The sequence below is a fragment of the Fusarium proliferatum genome (genome assembly GCF_900067095.1).
Source record: "Fusarium proliferatum ET1 genome assembly, contig: FPRO_scaffold006, whole genome shotgun sequence".
Taxonomy (NCBI): Eukaryota; Fungi; Ascomycota; class Sordariomycetes; order Hypocreales; family Nectriaceae; genus Fusarium; species Fusarium proliferatum.
In genome coordinates, this window is record NW_022194795.1 from 726,626 (window position 1) to 744,279 (window position 17,654).

At 49.0% G+C, this 17,654-nt stretch overlaps 6 protein-coding genes across 6 annotated transcripts, besides 2 other annotated features; 5 read left to right on the forward strand and 1 right to left on the reverse strand.

The window, feature by feature from the left end:
* Nucleotides 1–116: 116 nt before the first annotated feature.
* On the forward strand, nt 117–1,773 carry FPRO_09323 (putative glycine hydroxymethyltransferase; the record flags this gene model as incomplete). Its single annotated transcript, XM_031232703.1, has 4 exons — nt 117–212; nt 260–316; nt 365–596; nt 647–1,773. 4 exons carry the CDS (start codon nt 117–119, stop codon nt 1,771–1,773), a joined length of 1,512 nt encoding a protein of 503 aa, XP_031082614.1.
* An 812-nt stretch (nt 1,774–2,585) lies between these two features.
* FPRO_09324 (putative GCV3-glycine decarboxylase, subunit H) lies at nt 2,586–3,203 on the forward strand (the record flags this gene model as incomplete). Its single annotated transcript, XM_031232704.1, has 3 exons — nt 2,586–2,724; nt 2,774–2,836; nt 2,887–3,203. The coding sequence occupies 3 exons, from the start codon at nt 2,586–2,588 to the stop codon at nt 3,201–3,203; spliced, it is 519 nt and encodes a 172-aa protein (XP_031082615.1).
* A 455-nt stretch (nt 3,204–3,658) lies between these two features.
* On the reverse strand, nt 3,659–6,814 carry FPRO_09325 (putative glycine decarboxylase P subunit; the record flags this gene model as incomplete). Its single annotated transcript, XM_031232707.1, has 1 exon — nt 3,659–6,814. One exon carries the CDS (start codon nt 6,812–6,814, stop codon nt 3,659–3,661), a length of 3,156 nt encoding a protein of 1,051 aa, XP_031082616.1.
* Nucleotides 6,815–9,034: 2,220 nt separating this feature from the next.
* FPRO_09326 (uncharacterized protein) lies at nt 9,035–9,310 on the forward strand (the record flags this gene model as incomplete). The annotated part of the gene is made up of 2 exons (XM_031232708.1): nt 9,035–9,194; nt 9,270–9,310. The coding sequence occupies 2 exons, from the start codon at nt 9,035–9,037 to the stop codon at nt 9,308–9,310; spliced, it is 201 nt and encodes a 66-aa protein (XP_031082617.1).
* A 2,167-nt stretch (nt 9,311–11,477) lies between these two features.
* Nucleotides 11,478–11,532: a sequence feature (Short protein (FPRO_09327, CZR42026.1) was converted to a misc_feature.).
* Nucleotides 11,533–11,590: 58 nt separating this feature from the next.
* Nucleotides 11,591–11,616: a sequence feature (Short protein (FPRO_09327, CZR42026.1) was converted to a misc_feature.).
* Nucleotides 11,617–13,974: 2,358 nt separating this feature from the next.
* Nucleotides 13,975–15,934, forward strand: FPRO_09328 (putative integral peroxisomal membrane protein; the record flags this gene model as incomplete). The annotated part of the gene is made up of 2 exons (XM_031232709.1): nt 13,975–15,357; nt 15,410–15,934. The coding sequence occupies 2 exons, from the start codon at nt 13,975–13,977 to the stop codon at nt 15,932–15,934; spliced, it is 1,908 nt and encodes a 635-aa protein (XP_031082618.1).
* Nucleotides 15,935–16,509: 575 nt separating this feature from the next.
* Nucleotides 16,510–17,547, forward strand: FPRO_09329 (uncharacterized protein; the record flags this gene model as incomplete). Its single annotated transcript, XM_031232710.1, has 2 exons — nt 16,510–17,141; nt 17,187–17,547. The coding sequence occupies 2 exons, from the start codon at nt 16,510–16,512 to the stop codon at nt 17,545–17,547; spliced, it is 993 nt and encodes a 330-aa protein (XP_031082619.1).
* Between the last annotated feature and the right edge of the window lie 107 nt (nt 17,548–17,654).

A 17,654-nucleotide genomic window follows, 5' to 3' on the forward strand; every position in this document is an offset into this window, starting at 1 on the left:
TATTAGATCTTGTGCTGCTCTAGCTCGGACTTGTTGCTTGAGACTGTATCGTAATTTCATCTTCTTTTTTCCCTTTCTCTTCAGTTCATACAGAGATACCCCTCATCATACACATCATGATGAACTTCAGGCTCCTTCGGCAGCAATGCCTTCGCACAAAGCCATCTCTGGCCAGCCGTGTTACCACCAGGACATTTGCTTCTCAGTCAGATGTAAGTCTTGAATGAAGCCACATACAACAATATCTAACATTCTACAGCTTCTCGGTGCCAACCTCGAGCAAGGCGACCCTGAGATCCACGCCATCCTCAAGCGTGTAAGTCACTCCCCATATATCAATTGGCCCAATCTTACACCACTATAGGAAGAGAAGCGCCAGAACCACTTCATCAACCTCATTCCCTCCGAAAACTTCACTTCGCGGTCCGTTCTCGATGCTCTAGGTAGTGTTATGCAGAACAAGTACTCCGAGGGTTATCCTGGCGCACGATACTATGGCGGTAATGAACACATCGATGAGGCAGAGCGTCTATGCCAAAGACGTGCCCTCGAGACCTTCCGTCTTGACCCTGAGAAATGGGGTGTCAATGTTCAGCGTGAGTCTCGACTTGACGTTCAATCCTTTGTTCAATGCTAACAGCCTCAGCCCTCTCTGGGTCCCCTGCCAACCTCTACGCCTACTCTGCTATCCTCAACACCCACGACCGTATCATGGGTCTTGACCTTCCCCATGGAGGTCATCTTTCCCACGGCTACCAGATCCCCAACAAGAAGATCTCCATGGTCTCCAAGTACTACGAGACCTTCCCCTACCGATTGAACGAGGAGACTGGTCTGATCGACTACGACAAGCTCCGCGAGAACGCTCTTCTGTACCGTCCTAAGGTTATCGTCGCTGGTACATCAGCCTACTCCCGCCTGATCGATTACGAGCGCATGCGTGCTATCGCCGACGAGGCTGGTGCTTACCTTCTGTCTGATATGGCTCACGTTTCTGGTCTTGTCGCTGCTGGTGTTATTGGAACACCCTTTGAGGATTCCGATATCGTTACCACCACCACCCACAAGTCCCTTCGTGGACCTCGTGGTGCCATGATCTTCTACCGCAAGGGCGTTCGTAGCACAGACAAGAAGGGCAAGCAGATCATGTATGATCTTGAAGGCCCTATCAACGCTTCGGTTTTCCCCGGTCACCAGGGTGGTCCTCACAACCACACCATCACCGCCCTCGCTGTTGCCCTTCGCCAAGCTCAGACACCCGAGTTCAAGCAGTACCAAGAAAAGGTCCTCGAGAACTCACAAGCTCTGGCCAAGCAACTCTCTGAGGGTCTGGGCTACAAGCTCGTCTCAGGCGGTACCGACAACCACCTCGTCCTCGTTGACCTCAAGCCCAAGGGTGTCGACGGCGCGCGTGTCGAACGTGTTCTCGAGCTCGTCGGCGTTGCCAGCAACAAGAATACCGTTCCCGGTGACCGCTCCGCCCTCAAGCCCGGTGGTCTTCGTCTTGGAACACCCGCCATGACAACGCGGGGCTTCAACGGCGAGGACTTCAAGCGCGTGGCTGATATTGTGGACCGCGGTGTGCAGATCACTCTAGCGGTTGATAAGGACGCCCGCGCGGCTGCTGAGGCCAAGGGTGCTAAGAACCCCGGTACCGTGAAGAACTTTTTGGAGTTTTTGGGTGATGGATCTAATGTCAAGGAGATTAAGGCGCTACGAGACGAGGTCGCTGAGTGGGTTGGAGGGTTCCCCCAGCCCTGGCTCAAGTCATGATGTTTTTGATGAAGAGTACAGATCATTTTTGGCGTTTGGAAAATAGTATCATAGCAAAATTTACATGAGTTTAAAGAGTATATTGCATGATTCTCACCAAACTTGCTGTGTTGTAGCTGTCTTGATCATCCATGTTGTAATCATGATGGGCTAGATTAGAGTGCTGTAAGTTAAGCTGTTTAGACAGCATCACGCACGACTGTGTACCAGCCGCCACTTCAATGGTCATGCAATTTTGATGAGAGCTTGCTCCTGTAGCAATTGACCCAATTGACTAAAATTACATGATAAAATTGCCTTGCACTTCATTCTCCGTAGTCAAACTCCGAATATCTCCCTCCTCGGAATTCCAAGTCTTCCCCGCATACCCAAAAAAATATTTCAGGGCTCTTGGGATCTGGATCTGGGGTTATCGGTACTTGACTCAGTGAAAGATGCCAGTAGCTAGTACCTTTCACAAGCGGCTAAAGCAGGTTACACCGCCCATCATGACAACTTTTTGGCGAGATAAGCGGTACCGCTACTTGAAGCTGTGGGTACACTGAAGTAGCGCTCATGACCTGATTCTCCAACTGTTACACTACGAGGCGCCGCTTGAACTGGGGCCGGATAGTGACTCCGAGGTACTTGACCGGAGCGCGGCCGAAGACGGGGGATGAGAAGTGCAAGGGATCGTAAATGGGGAGTAGGCCACCTAAATTCAAGCATCATCAACATTATCACAGACATTCGCATTCACTCATTCAACCTCAATCCATCCCTCATACTCACTACCTCCCTCCCTCCCTCACTCTCCCAGTCACCCACTCACAATGTCTGGTCTCTTTGCTCGTCAAGCTTGGGCTTCTGCCTCTAAGCTCCGATCTACTGCTCTTCGAGCTCCCAAGACTGCCTTTGCCTGCAGAGTCAACAGCATTGCTCCCCGACGATGCTTCTCAGTTTCCATGAACCGTAAGTTCTGCCTCCTTTTTGAAGCTCAATCAAATCTAACAGACTCTAGTCCTCGCGAGGAAATACACTGAGAGCCACGAGTGGGTTGACGTCGCCGCCGATGGCAAGACCTGTAAGTTCCTTTGTCTGAACGACCTAAATCTCATCAATTGACATCCCCAGGCACAATTGGCATCTCCAACTACGCTGCTGAAGCTCTCGGCGACGTCGTCTATGTGGAACTTCCCTCTCAGGGCGAGGACGTCTCTGAGGGCGAGTCTTTCGGCAGCGTTGAGTCAGTCAAGTCTGCCTCTGACATCAACTCCCCTGTATCAGGCTCTGTCGTGGCGGTTAACGATCCTATCGTCGACACACCCGCTGATCTTGGAAAGGATCCTGAGGGCGAGGGCTGGTTGATCAAGGTTGAGGCTGAGGATGTTTCTGCCCTTGATTCATTGATGGACGAGGCTGCTTATGCTAAGCACCTTGAGGAGCATTAAGCGATGGTTTTTGGTTAGATTAAATAATTGGTGATTTAAAAGCAAATGATATCACATTTTTCACATGCATCTTCGGTGTTCCAAAGCACAATACCGTAGACCGTGTACATGTTTGACCATAGTAATGACCAAGTCTTGGAACATGAGATACTGATTGTCCTACAGACCGCTTCACTTCTCAAACAAGAAATAAGATTGCTTGTAAATTTGAACTCATAAATTTCTAGTTTTAGAACTTTTATTCTAGTCTCATCATATATCGCAAAACTCTGCCAATACAGAGATCAGTTCGCCGTGGTTGAATAGCTTCCCAAAAACCATTCCATCCATATGCATGTCAGGGGACCCATCATGGTTGAATATGATATATCTTTTCCCGCTTAAATAAATAAAAACAATCGCTTAATATGACCCGTCCACCATCTATCGTTAAACCATTACTTCTTGCTTTTCAATTACAAGTTCTCAGATCCCTCAACAGGGGGGCATGTGCAGAACAGGTTGGTGTCACCATAAGCATCGTCCACGCGTCCCACAGAGGGCCACATCTTCTTCTCCCGGAGCCAAGGCAGGGGATAAGCAGCCTCCTCACGAGTGTAAGGGCGGTCCCACTCGGAAGAGAGAAGGTCTTCTTGAGGGTGGGGAGCATTTGTGAGGAGGTTGTTCTTGCGGGGAACCTTGCCAGACTCAACATCGGCAATCTCCTGTCGGATCTGGATGAGAGCATCGCAGAAACGGTCGAGCTCAGCGCGGGACTCGGATTCCGTGGGCTCGATCATGAGAGTTCCTGAAACGGGGAAACTCATGGTGGGGGAGTGGAAGCCATAGTCTGCAAGACGCTTGGCGATGTCGGCAACTTCAACTCCGGCGGTCTCCTTGAAGGGACGAACATCAAGGATGAACTCGTGGGCGCAGCGGCCATTAGCGTTGGTGTAGACGACCTTGTAGTGGGGGAGGAGACGGGACATGATGTAGTTGGCGTTAAGGAGGGCGGTGCCAGTTTGTTTGGTGAGACCATCTCCGCCCATCATGAGGATGTAGGTGTGGCTGATGGGGAGAATGGAGGCGCTACCCCAAGGAGCAGCGCTGATGGGAGCAACGGCTGTGCTATCACGTTCGGCGCCGATGCGCTGAGGGTCAATCTCAGGGTGACCAGGGAGGTAAGGAGCAAGGTGCTTCTTAACAGCGATAGGGCCAACACCAGGACCGCCGCCGCCGTGGGGAATACAGAAGGTCTTGTGGAGGTTGAGATGGCAGACATCAGCACCAATGTCACCGGGGCTGCAGAGACCAATCTGAGCGTTCATGTTGGCACCGTCCATGTAGACAAGACCGCCATGCTCGTGGACAAGATCACAGACTTGCTTGATCTCAGGCTCGAAGACACCGAAAGTAGAGGGATAAGTAACCATGATAGCAGCAAGCTCATCAGCGTGCTTGGCACACTTGGCCTTGAGATCCTCGATATCCAGGTTACCAGTCTTGCCGTCACACTTGACAGTAACAACCTTCATGCCAGCCATGGCAGCAGAAGCAGGGTTGGTACCGTGAGCAGAAACTGGGATAAGGCAGACCTTTCGCTTATCTCCATCACGAGCCTCGTGGTAAGCCTTGATACAGCGAAGACCAGCAAACTCACCCTGAGCACCAGAGTTGGGCTGAAGAGTGGTAGCGTCCATACCGGTGATCTCAGACAAATTCTTGGCGAGGGAGCTGATGAGAGCTTGGTAACCAGAAGCTTGCTCAACGGGGGCGAAGGGGTGGATGTTGTTGATACCGGGATCAGAAACAGGAAGCATCTCGGTTGTGGCGTTGAGCTTCATTGTGCAGGAACCAAGAGGAATCATGGAGTGAACGAGGGAGACATCCTTGGACTGGAGATGGTAGATGTATCGAAGGAGCTCGGTCTCAGTGTGGTACTGGTTGAAGACAGGCTGCTCGAGGTAGCCAGTCTTTCGCTGGAGAGAAGCGGGGATTTGGTCATTGAGGAAGGTAGCCTTATCAGACTCGAGAGCAGACTTGAACTCAGCCTCAGAAACGCCGAAGGCCTTGACGAGATTACCGAGACTCTCAAGGGTGACGCCCTCATGAAGAGAGAAGCCAACCTTGTCCTCGGCAACACGGCGAAGGTTAATGTTCTGAGACTCAGCGTTCTTGTGAACCTTGGCAATAGCCTCAGGAGATCCCTTGAGAGTGACAGTGTCGAAAAGAACAGCACCATCCTCACGGAGACCCTCAGTGTGAAGCTTGAATTCGCCCTTCTCGAGGATCAAGTTCTGGGCAAGACGGGTCTTGCTCCAGATGTCTTCAGCAATGGTCTTCAGACCCTTAGGACCGTGGTAAACAGCGTAGAAAGCAGACATGTTGGCAAGCAGAGCCTGAGCAGTGCAGATATTGCTGGTAGCCTTCTCACGACGAATGTGCTGCTCACGAGTCTGGAGAGCCAGACGAAGAGCAGGCTTGCCGAGACGGTCCTTGGAAACACCAACGAGACGGCCAGGAATCTTGCGCTTGTACTTCTCAGATGTAGCGAAGAAAGCAGCGTGGGGACCACCGTAGCCCAGAGGAACACCGAAGCGCTGGGAGTTACCGATGGCGATGTCGGCGCCAAACTCTCCAGGAGGCTTGAGCATGGTAAGAGCGAGAAGATCGGTGGACGCGCTGAGAAGAGCCTTCTTCTCATGGACAATGTCAGCGAGAGCTTGGTAGTCATGAACACCACCGTGGGTATCGGGGTACTGAATCAAGGTTCCAATAAGATCGCCTTCAACTTCGCGAACGAGCTTGGAGTTGTCGGCGAGGACATCGCCAATGACGAGCTTAATGCCGAACCCCTCAGCTCGGGACTGGAGGACGGCGATGGTCTGGGGGTGGCAGTCCTTGGAGACGACAAAGACCTTCTGGCCCTTGCCCTTGGGGGCGTTAGCCATAGACATGGTCATGGCCTCAGCAGCGGCGGTGGCTTCGTCGAGAACAGAGGCATTGGCGATATCGAGACCAGTCAAATCGGTGATAAGAGTCTGGAAGTTGAGGAGAGACTGAAGACGGCCCTGGCTGATCTCAGCTTGGTAGGGGGTGTAGCTGGTATACCAGGCAGGGTTCTCGAGAACATTGCGCTGGATAACAGCAGGGACAAGAGTTCCATAGTAGCCAGCACCAATGAAGGACTCGTAGACCTTGTTGTTCTTGGCAAGCTTTCGCATTTCCTGCTGGATGTAGTGCTCAGTGCGACCATTGGGAGGAACAGCAGCTTCCTCGCCACCCTCATACCACTGTTCAACGAGGTTGAGACCCTTCTGTTTCCTCCGGACCTGCGGGGGAATAGTCTGCTCAAGAAACTCCTCCATGGAGTTCACGGGAGGGTCCAGGACCTTGAGCATTTCTGCCTGTTCGCTGGACTCGCTGCCAATGTGCCTCCTTGAGAAGAGCTCATGATCTTGCAGCTTAATGCTGCTCTGTAAGTCGACAAAGCGAGGGGCATTGACTTGGGCTGTGACTGAGAATGCCCGGGATACGCCATTGGGACGAATCGATTGTGTGAGACGAAAGGTGGTGATGGGGGAACGACGAGACTGACGGACGAGCCGTTGCCCGATACGGGTGGCAGACATCATGATGCGATGATGATTGCCTTTGTTCAACACAATTCAGTTCTGAATTATGAAGAAATCCAAGAAAAGGAAAGGAAGTGGGAAGAGGGAAAAGGAAATGATTATGAGTATGGAGTGTTATCAAAAAAACACAGCCCGCATCCAAAGATTTTAAGGTACGGCCGGGCATGAGCATGAGAGAGCAGCGGCAGGAGCAACAGTGGCGTCGGCCGTCATGGTCCGATCATGTCGCCGGTGGGAGGAAAGAAAACTCGGAACCTCGATCCTAAGTGAGAAAAAGAATTAGGTAACTTAGTGTAAATTTATGATGAGTTTAGGATAACTTTTGAGGAGTTTATTTTGTCATCCTAAACTTAGGTGTGATGTTTTGTTGCTCCCTGGGGCCTTTCTCCAAACCGGCGGCCGGAAAAGGTACATGAGGGTACATCTGGATCTGAACCTTTCCAGAAGACATTTCATGTGACTCGGTGAAAGTGCCAGCGCGGCAGCTAAAGCGCGATAAACCCTGTGATTCGCTGGCTTTGACTCAGTGAAACCAAGTGACTCGGTGAAAGATAAGTACTGTACCCTCCAAGGACCCCTATCGCGCCCAAATTCACCGAGTCAACGGGTAATTCTTCACTGAGTCAAATGCACCACCGCTTGGAACCTACAAATCAGGTGGTCGGCAAATGAGCCGCGGGAGTCTTATCGCTTAGCTTTTAGGCCATGCTGGGGTTGGTTCCACTGCGTTCTGCCCTGCAAATGCTTCCTCGGCGTTGAACCGAAACCTGGGGGCCGAGCTCGGGAGGTCTGGCCGTTTCCTTTGTTCGTCAGTTGATTTGACGTTTATCACACGAATTGACTAGTACGCCTTCTAGAAATGCTCTTTGCAGCTTGTCCTGGTGACACTTTTACGTAGTAGATAGGCTGCACGGATTTCCGGTGTAGAAGCCGGGGTTGCAATACCGTGATAGAGTAGAGTGGATGCTCCACTGGCCAGGGCTGCCAGAGAACCTTAGCCAAACTCCGATGTACTGGCATAGGGTAGCTGCATTTGGACCAACGACGGAAAACCTTTTAACGTTATTACGAGGTCTGGTCTATCAGGCAAGACGAATGAGGAGTGATAAGCCTCAGGGAGCCGGAAATCATCAGATTTCTACATAGAATATTAAATTTAACAAATGGTACCTTAAACTTAGTAAAGATATCCTAAAATTGTATCGATTGACCTCAATCCTCTTATCATTTAGGACCAAGATCCTAACTAAGTTTTCATTCCTCCTTCGATGAGCAAACAGTTGCTGAATCTCCTATCAGTTTTGGGTACTCTAGTCAATACAAGGATGTTTCCTATGATGCCAAGTCATATCGTGATACAAACTGATCCCTTACACAATACATTCATAGGATAAAGCACGGTTTTAGGACTCTTCACTTGAAGAATGGAATATGCCGAGTATTTTTTGAGGGATGCTGCATCGAATTTGAAAGGATTTTATAATCACCAACACCTCAAGTAAGTAACAGTTTGTCCTGTCCGATCTATAGGTGCTCTATGGAAATCAAATGTTATGATAATCCGAGCCAAGTCCGTAGAAGAAGAACAAAGAAAACGAGAACAAGACACGAAAGAACCCATCAATCATTGTGTTGGACAATAACGAAAAAGAAAAATAAGCTCATGTCTGACAAAGAATCCAACATGTTCATCTTTTCAGAGTACGTGTTGTGAACAGCTGTCGCCCCACGACTACCATAACAACGACGTTTAAGACCAAGGAGCCTAGGCACTCTGCGCTCACAGACTCCAAATCTTTAATGTTAAATCGAATTACCTTCATCATGATAACTGAGACAATTCAGACAGGGCCACCTACTGGGGTGCCGTTTTGCGAAAGACACTTTCGATCATTTATATTCAACTACATCACACGGCAGATCGAAATCAAGCAGTTGTCATCAACAAGAGCTATACAGTCGGGCCCAACTCGAGTACAACCACGGAGAGTCGCAAAAGATAAGAATCCCCTTGGAAACATCACGAAGAAGCGTGAATCAGACGAGGATTTGTCAAAATCGACAACAAAGAAACGCAAAGCTAACTATACGGCCCAGATCTCCAAGAGGTGGAATGAATTTATCACATTGGTGCAGCAGCAGGTGAGGGAGAGGAGAGATGCTACAGAAGACGAAGAGTTCAGCTGCCCCTTTGGATCTACTCCTTGGTCATGCAAAATGTGCATAGCTGAGACAAGCGAATCAACTGAAGAAAACCTGCTGTTTATGGGGGAGCCCACGGCGCCTTGGGCTGATATGACACCTGCCAGTTGTTCTACAAGGCTCAGCATATGGAAGAACTTTGGGATGGCAGAGTTTCAGATGTCTCAGTGTGAAGGTTTGTCATATGTTATCGATACATGCCGACAACCAATGTTTATGATGCTGTGAGCTTTTGCTTACTGCGACACAGAACCAGAAAACTACCAGAAGATCAAAACTTTACGCACTTGACAACTAAGACACGATGGAAACACGAAGTATGCAAGCGCATAAGCGATGATCAATTGACGGTGTTCATCTTATTGTCTGAACTAGCCCTATAGAAAAGCTTGTGGCATGATTGCACCCGGCATTCTACAAATAAAACGGTTGAACTGTCATAGGCCAAGATTGCGAGCGTGAGAACAGAAGTAATGACCAAGGCTTGAATGCTAAGAAGACTCTCTTCGGATTTTCCTCTAGATTTATTGAGTCAGGCGTGCTACCAGTCGAAGGATTCGAATGAGATTAGCTGCATGTTTACGTATCTACCACGTATACCAAAACCAGACACCGAGGCCGCCAATCGTGAGGACGATTGCAAATCCAATCCATAACTTTACGAATATGGCTTTTTGCTCCTCAGAGAGAAAATCGAGAGGGCCACAGAACATGGTTGCGGTTGCGGTTGCGGCCGTGGATGTTGTTTTAATTGTTGTACAGAATTGATGGGTAGTGGTGGCACTTGCTGACTTGGGCAATAGTGAAGGAAAGAATTCAAAGTCTTAGAAGCAAGAGAGTGATAAATCGGAAGAAGAGCGGTATAAATATGCCGGAATAAACCTTGTATACTTTGTGTGTCCCTTTGTAAAGAAGATCCCTGACTTTTAAATTGGGAGACTTATCTTTGTTCTAGGTAGATTGATATGTGATTTGCTACCGAAAAGACACCAAGAATATAAGTTTAGGCATAAAATCACAGCCGATCCATATGAGTGCCAGAAAAACTCTGCAAAGGCCGTAAAGCCGACTCTACTGCCCAAATTGATCATGCTTCAAATGGAGTGGTTAATGACAGGCAGTTCTTGATTAAACCATTGAACCGACAACTGGCTGGAAGCATTAAAGGGTCGAATAAGGTAACAAAAAACCTAACTTGACGTGACTCGCTTCAGAAACACTGTATATACCTCGAAGCAAAGAAAGTTAGTCGTAACAGGCAGTAGAGGGACTGTTCACATCCAATTGCTACTGGTTGATAGATTGATACTCAAAGCTTATGACATCTCAACGAGATATATCGAGCTAACACACTAAGAATTGCAATTAATTTTAGCTTTCAGAAGGCAATATGCAATATTGCTGACAGTAGCTTGACGTGAACATCGAGATGGAAAGGCAGAGAAGTCGCCAATATTTCTTTCGCCGATACTTCTTCTCGTTAAACTCAGGGATAGGTGTAATAACTCTAACAGGCCTCAACACTCGAGGTGCTGCTGTCCGCCCCATTCCGTCGATTAACCCAAGTGCAAAGCACATTACTGCTAAGCGTTCTATTCTTAGAAAAATCTCTTCCTGTCTAGTTTGTCGGTACACATCTTCTTGTTCAGCTAGCCGAGAGTGATGCGTGGCTAGAAGTGGAACAATAAACTCCGTTTCTTTGTTTATTACTTAGAGCATGAGAACGTCACATTACCTTACCAAGATAACGAGCTAAGGCAAAGAATGAAAGATGGAGCCACGTGAAGTATACATAGAAGCTAATGAAGTGCCGGGGTTGGTCGTGTTAGTGGCAAAGATGAGTTGTTATTGCGATCCAATCAGAAGATGCAGCCATGATGGGTGATGTTAGTGGCGACGAACCTTAAAGCTTGGCCTCGGGATTTCTTACAGTAATTGCTTGTTGTTCAATGTGAGATAAGCTGGATCATTTGGCCTTTTTTGCCAATACTAGATAAGATTAATTAATCTTTTCTCAGAGTAATAATAAAAACGGAATGTTATTGAGAACTAGTTAGAAATGTCGAGAGCATTCGAGATTGCCCAGTACAGTAACTACCGCGATACCCTGTCATCAAATCTCGAACCATCGTGGATCATCACGCGGAGGCTAAAAAGCTGGGCCAAGTCAAGGAACCGCCAAAATCACTCACATCACCCCCACAAAGCCAACTCAGATCGCCAACCAGAAGTGAAATCCCACGTCAGGACCCCTCATTAAACAGGGACAAGGAGGGGTCTTTTGAGATAAACGCACAAAGGCCGCATCCCACCTGCTGAGTATATAAGACCCTGCATGATCCGACCAGATTATCTTTTCTGTCTTTCTTCCATCATCATCTCACAAACAAATCTTCAAAACAAACTCAACACTTTTTCCTCCAACTACCTCAAACCTTACCCACCAAACAAAATCACAATGGCTGGCGACTGTGGCTGCTCTGGTGCCTCTTCTTGCAACTGCGGCTCTAGCTGTAAGTCAACATAACATGACTCTATTCTCCTCTGTTAATCAATACTGATCTGTGCTAGGCTCTTGCTCCGGCTGCGGCAAATAAGTTCTCCCATCTCATTTCAGTCACGAATTATTGAGATACCACCCGCGACCTTTGTCGCAATTCTACGAACGATGCATGGATTCATGAATATTGGTGTTGAGCCCAGTGTGCTCGGGGAGACGGCGGTTGGAGTTATAGTTTCACTGGTTGGCTTGTAGTGCAATTCTGAAATACACTTCTTCATCACCATGATATTTGCTTTGTGCTCTGACGGTCCGCGTTCTGTCTTCTCATTCATTAATATGTTGTCGTGTGACGAGCAAATCAGAAATAGTTCTGAACTTGACCTACAAGCTCCCTTCGCGATCTGAAAGTCACTTAGTTACCTAAGTATCATAAACATGCGTCCGCAATCGGCAATGCTAATCTCCTATGGGCTCTGGTCTCCAGTCCTTGGGTACATTCATAAGCCAATCTTCAGTGTCCCATTGCGTATAGTCTTGCCCTCTTGTTTCGTGGACTTGCTGCTTTGATTGACCGCTGATGAGCTGGCTCAAACTCATCTAGCTCAGTGATGTCGGCAATGCCCACAAGGTCGCAAGAAGCATGCATGACGATCTGGCCCTAGCCTCTGGGCCAGACAAGACAAATTTGACTTTTGGTCTCATCGCCACGGGTCGCTTGCCCTGACCAAGCTTCTGCCTTATGTCGAAAAATAATTGGGGAAAAGAATGGGGAGAGAAGGATCGAATGAACCGCAGCTCAAGAGAGCGAAGACTGGGCAGTGAAGCTAGGAGAGTTAATAAGTCATTCATATCCATCTTGGAGCCATGGCGAGGGGAAGCGTTCTCGGGCATAAACAAATACACAGATATCTGCTTCGGATAAGTGTACCTGACGCTCTTGGTCTGCAAGGTTGTAAAAGTGAGCGTAGGAATCTTCTGGGGGTCATGGCTGCTGCCAACGGGCGCCTGGGCTCATTATGATCCCGACATTTCAGTCCACTGCTGTAAATACCTAAGCCGACTAATATTACATAAAATTGTAATAGAACCATCTCAGGCACGGCTCGGAAAAGTTCATAACACGATCCTGAACTCTTACCACGCTGTTGTTCTTTGTTCATTATACGCCTGAACTTTTGAGTTTTCACGGATTTGTGATCTGAGATCATGAACACCATGATGAGATGATATGTCTGACAGTTAGGCAGCGCTACACGGCACTGAAGTGACTATTAGACCAGTTGCCATGTTACTGGGTATGTATATTGACATGGACTTTCTGTAAGCGACATCAGAATACATACGGAATATTGAAACACTTTGTCAGAATAAATCAGGAATAGTCTTGAGAATGGACCATGTTAATTTTTTGGAGATGATGGAGCCGACAACATGGGAAACGCCTCTTGGCATGCAAGTGAGATGGCAGGTGACTTGCTGTGATGTGCATGTTATGCTGTGGTACAATCTCACATGGAAGCCACTAAGATTCTTTAAATTATCATTAATGGGATGAAGCCTAGATGAGAGCCAAAATCGAATTCATACTAGCTTCCGAAGATGCCATATTCCAGCCAGCGCAAGCCCGTGACCTCTGATAGACCCTCAGACCATGCAGACTCCACTGCTGATCATTGGAAGCAAGGCCTTTGTCCATTCCCGGCAACTGATTCATGTGCTTGTTTGGTGGTGGCCGAGAAAGCATGTGATAACTAAGCTAGAACCAAGCCGAGAGAGAAAGTAAGAAAAGGCCATGATGACTGCGCCTACCAAGGAAGCTCACGTGGATCTTTTCATGTCCCTTTGTCCCTCTTACATATTTCTGTCTTTGTATTTGTATTTTATTGCTTTATTGATTTGCTTCGGAGACGACATCGCCCAATCCAGTCGTGACATGCCGCTGCTGCACAGCTGACGTCGCGGGGCAAGCAAGGTCAATCTGGGGTAATGTCAATGCTGAATGACGCCCGTATTGAGAAGTGGCTCACAACGTTACAGAACAAGCAAAACTTGGAAGATTACCTAGAGTTGTCAATGGCAGCATTTGTAAGTCCTTATTTCATTGTCTCTTCCTGTTTATCTATCTTGATACCCTTTTCTGTCGCTGTGTTCCCCCTCTACACTCTTAGGCAGCCCTAGGACCTTAGGTAGTCGCTAAAGTGGCGCCCCATGACATAACCGTCTGTGTCCTCTCAGCTTAGATCCAGGGCTTCACTTTAGTGACTTGATCCTCTGACGTCGCGTCGCGGCCGACCACGCGGGCAAGTAGTCACTACGATCAAGATTATACCACAACTCTCGTTTACGCTGTCCATCGACTTTGTCGGCAATGCCCATTAAATCGACTGACTGCTTATTAACGACACAACATTAATAGGATACACCGTGGCTGTCGCATCTTGCACCGGCATCCATGTCTTCCCGTGATGATGCGTCTCACGGCGCATCACCTCCCTCGTACGAACCTCAACCTTCCAACACTGGTGCTCCTTCGACATTTGCATCTTTCTCCCCAGTAACACTCTCCGCCAACACACCATCCCGATCGTCCCGAAGATCAACTATCCTCGTCCATCAAAAGAGCCCCCTGCTCCTCGCTACTCCTCCACAGATCACCCGCGCTCTCGCCTACAGCCACCCCTTCCTCCTCCCATTAAACACATTCGCAGGCCTCCTCACCTGGAGCACCGGAGATCCTTGGCAGAGTTTCTTACTGTTGTGCTTCTTCTGGGCGGTTGTTCTGTATGGCGATGTAGTAATAACGTGGGCCGGCCCTGTCTTGGTCGGAGTGGCACTCATCGTTGGCATGTACGGCCGGAGATACAGTCCCCTCAGTAGTAGTGGATGGACTGATATTCGAGGTCAGAATGCTGGCACCAAGGGAACAAATAAGAACGCCGGCGAGAGCAGCCAGCAAAATGGAAAGGCAAACGCCGGCGAGAAACAGTCGAAACATGTTAGGGGAAATTCCGAAGTTACCAACACCAAACATCAGAAGACGCTAGACGAGATCGTCGAGACTCTTAAACAACTTACTGGAAGATGTAATGTTCTGATGGAACCTCTGCTCGACATGACGGATTTCCTAAGCACTCAGACGACCCCGACTAGTGCCACCACGCGCCCGGCGCTGACTGTCATCTTCATGCGACTGCTTATCATCACACCTGTTTGGATTGCGCTTACTGTTCCGCCCTGGAGAGTCGTCACGACAAGGCGTGTAATACTAGTGGCTGGAACCATCATCTTGACTTGGCACGCAAGGGTTCTGCGAGTTTCGCGGGCCATTCTCTGGAGAAGCTCCACAGTTAGACGACTTGCATCCGCCATCACCGGGTTGCAGTTTGATACTCCCGAACAGCCGTTTAAAAAGGACTTGGCCAAGGCTGCTAAGAAAGGCCAGGACCGTGTTGCTCAACAGCAGGAATCGGAACTTACAAAAGCTCTTGGCAAGTCGTCGAGCTTCCAAACTAATCATGGAAGAAGGAACGGCAATGCGAAGACTGCGGGTGTCAAGTTCACCTTTATTATATACGAGAACCAAAGGCGATGGATCGGTTTGGGATGGACGAATAATCTCTTTGCATATGAACGAGCGGCCTGGACAGACGACCATAACAACTCAGTTCCCGCCAAAGACGATTTTGAACTACCCGAGGTAGAAGACGGAAGTCGTATGCAGTGGCGATGGGGTCCTGGAACCCGTTGGCGTGTTGATGGTGTGTCTGATGAACATGGCCCTGTCGACTATGACGGGAATGAGGGGAAGAACGGCTGGATCTTCTATGACAACAAGGTGAGAAGCCATCATACATGGCAACGTACTATCTCCTCTAACAGACTTTTAGTGGCAAAATGGCCAGCGGGGTCAAGATGGATGGGGTCGCTGGACCCGACGAAGAAAGTGGTATCGCGATGCCGAGTTGGTCGAGGTGGACCAGCCGGAAGATGGCCAGGAGACCGATAAGGAGCTTAAAGAATCCCCTTCGGTGACGAAACTCAGGTCTCAACCTTACAATTCCAGCAACGAAACCATGGTTCCCACACGAGCTGTGCCCGACCAGAGTCACGGCGAAGACATCAGTAACGATGACGCGAGCTCCAAAGCAGCAGACGATTCCTTGTCAGTACACTCGACATCCTCCAGATCTTTCTTCAAGTCGCCCTTGATGCGGAAACGAATCGCTGACCGGTCCGGAGCGGATAACAAAGAGCGCACCAGAAGAGACAGTAGGGCTAGTAGGACGAGTAGTCTGTACAACGATGATGACGCCGATGCTCTAAGTGCTGAGTTGGCCCTTGAGATCCAAAAACAAGGTAGACCCGGTGGACAATGGGGGATAGGCGACGAGGCACGAATGAGTCTTGAGTAACGGTGCACGGTGACGGCGATACTGCATTGAGGTTATCGGCGTTTGATGGATTGGGATATGTCGGTCGACGACTCGAAGCACGGGTGACTGGTAACCGATAGCAGGCTTTGAGAGGGATGGCGTACGGTTCATTGATTATTATGTACAAGAGTAAGGAAGCGAGAACTTATGACGAATACCAACGTTACTCGGTTGATTATGAACAAAGAGATTGGCCGTTTGCTACTTTACCGGCAGTGACCGTTCTCGGCAGTTCGATCTTATGACGATACTCGAATGAGAACAAAGAAGGGCTCGTGACACTTGGCCGCGTTGAAGGGATACACAGGAAAAAAGGTTGTCACACTGAGACTATATGTAGGTAGTCCATCGATAAAGTAGGCCTTAATAGCTTAGGTATGAAGGCTCTTTCGGTAGCGCTGGTGTTGCTCCTTGCCAGGTGCCCGTCACTGCCAATTCTATAAAACATTACCTACCTATATCGTCGACTCCATTATTCGCTCCGACAACTTTCCCCTTTCCAACACAACCGATTCCTTTCGCATTCCTTTCCTCTATTCACAGAAGTATCTACTATGGAACTTTCAGTCCCTCCTCGAGATGCGAATCGCACTCTTCGCAAAAAGAGAAGCAACCGCTCCAGCGCCTTGACCCTCTCTGTCTCCCCCGAACGCACCCAACAACCTCAACAACGGAATCTTACCTCTCCCGCAAAGGCATCACCGTCGATGCGAGCATCCCTCGTTTCCCCTGACCTTCTTTCTAGAAGCGCCTCATCAGCAACACACCACCGCAACATCTCTGGCTCTGGTCCATCACCAGGAACATCACTCGCTAGTATCGACTACCCCTCCCGCGCCGAATCAGCACTCACCATTCGAGCTCCTACTACCCATGAGAGAGGTGGTTCGCCGCCACTGACGCCGTTTCCTCCGTGGGTTAGTGAGGAGGAAGATGAAGGTGATGGAGATTGCGAGAACAGAAATTGGGAGGGATCGACAACCAGGACGGACGGTAAAAGGCATAGCTACGACGGAGGACATGTTCCTGTGTTGATTTCGAGGGTTGAGGGGAGATGGGTTGTTAGTTCTGTGGTACATGGACTCGTGCTCTTGTTGCAGTTTGCGGTGACACTGGGTGTTTTCAGTGCCCTGATGTGGGTTACCGTCTGGAAGGAGAATGAACCTGGTAACGACTTTGACAACTGGTAAGTCAACCTAACTGACACTTAGTACACATCTAATGGTTTCAGGCTCTGGAAATTCGCGGACCCTACCCTCGTCGTTGTCCTTCTCCTCTGCTCAGCAAGCCTTTTGATCCACGAAGTCAAACTTCTTTCGTCTGTCGCACTACTCTATCTCGAGTCTTTCATTCTTGCTGCCACGACACTATCGAGTCTCGTGCTTTGGGCCCGGTGCTTCCAGGAGGAGAGTCGCAGCGTTAAAGGTGTGTTGATGGGGTGCAATGTCATGATGTGGGGACTTGCTCTCTTTGGATTCATCCGAGCTGTTGTTATATGGAAAGTAGAGTCTCAGGATGATGAATATGATCAGGAAAGGGCAGTCATGTACGGGACCTTCGTTCCTTGGGACGGGAGAAGGGAGTCTGTGTGAGGAGGCATAAGGAGTGAGGAGTCTGATTATGTGCTGGATACCTGGAAAGATCATGGCCCAGTAAAAGCTAGGACAAAAAGAAGGACTTCTCGGTCTTCTTCCAGTTC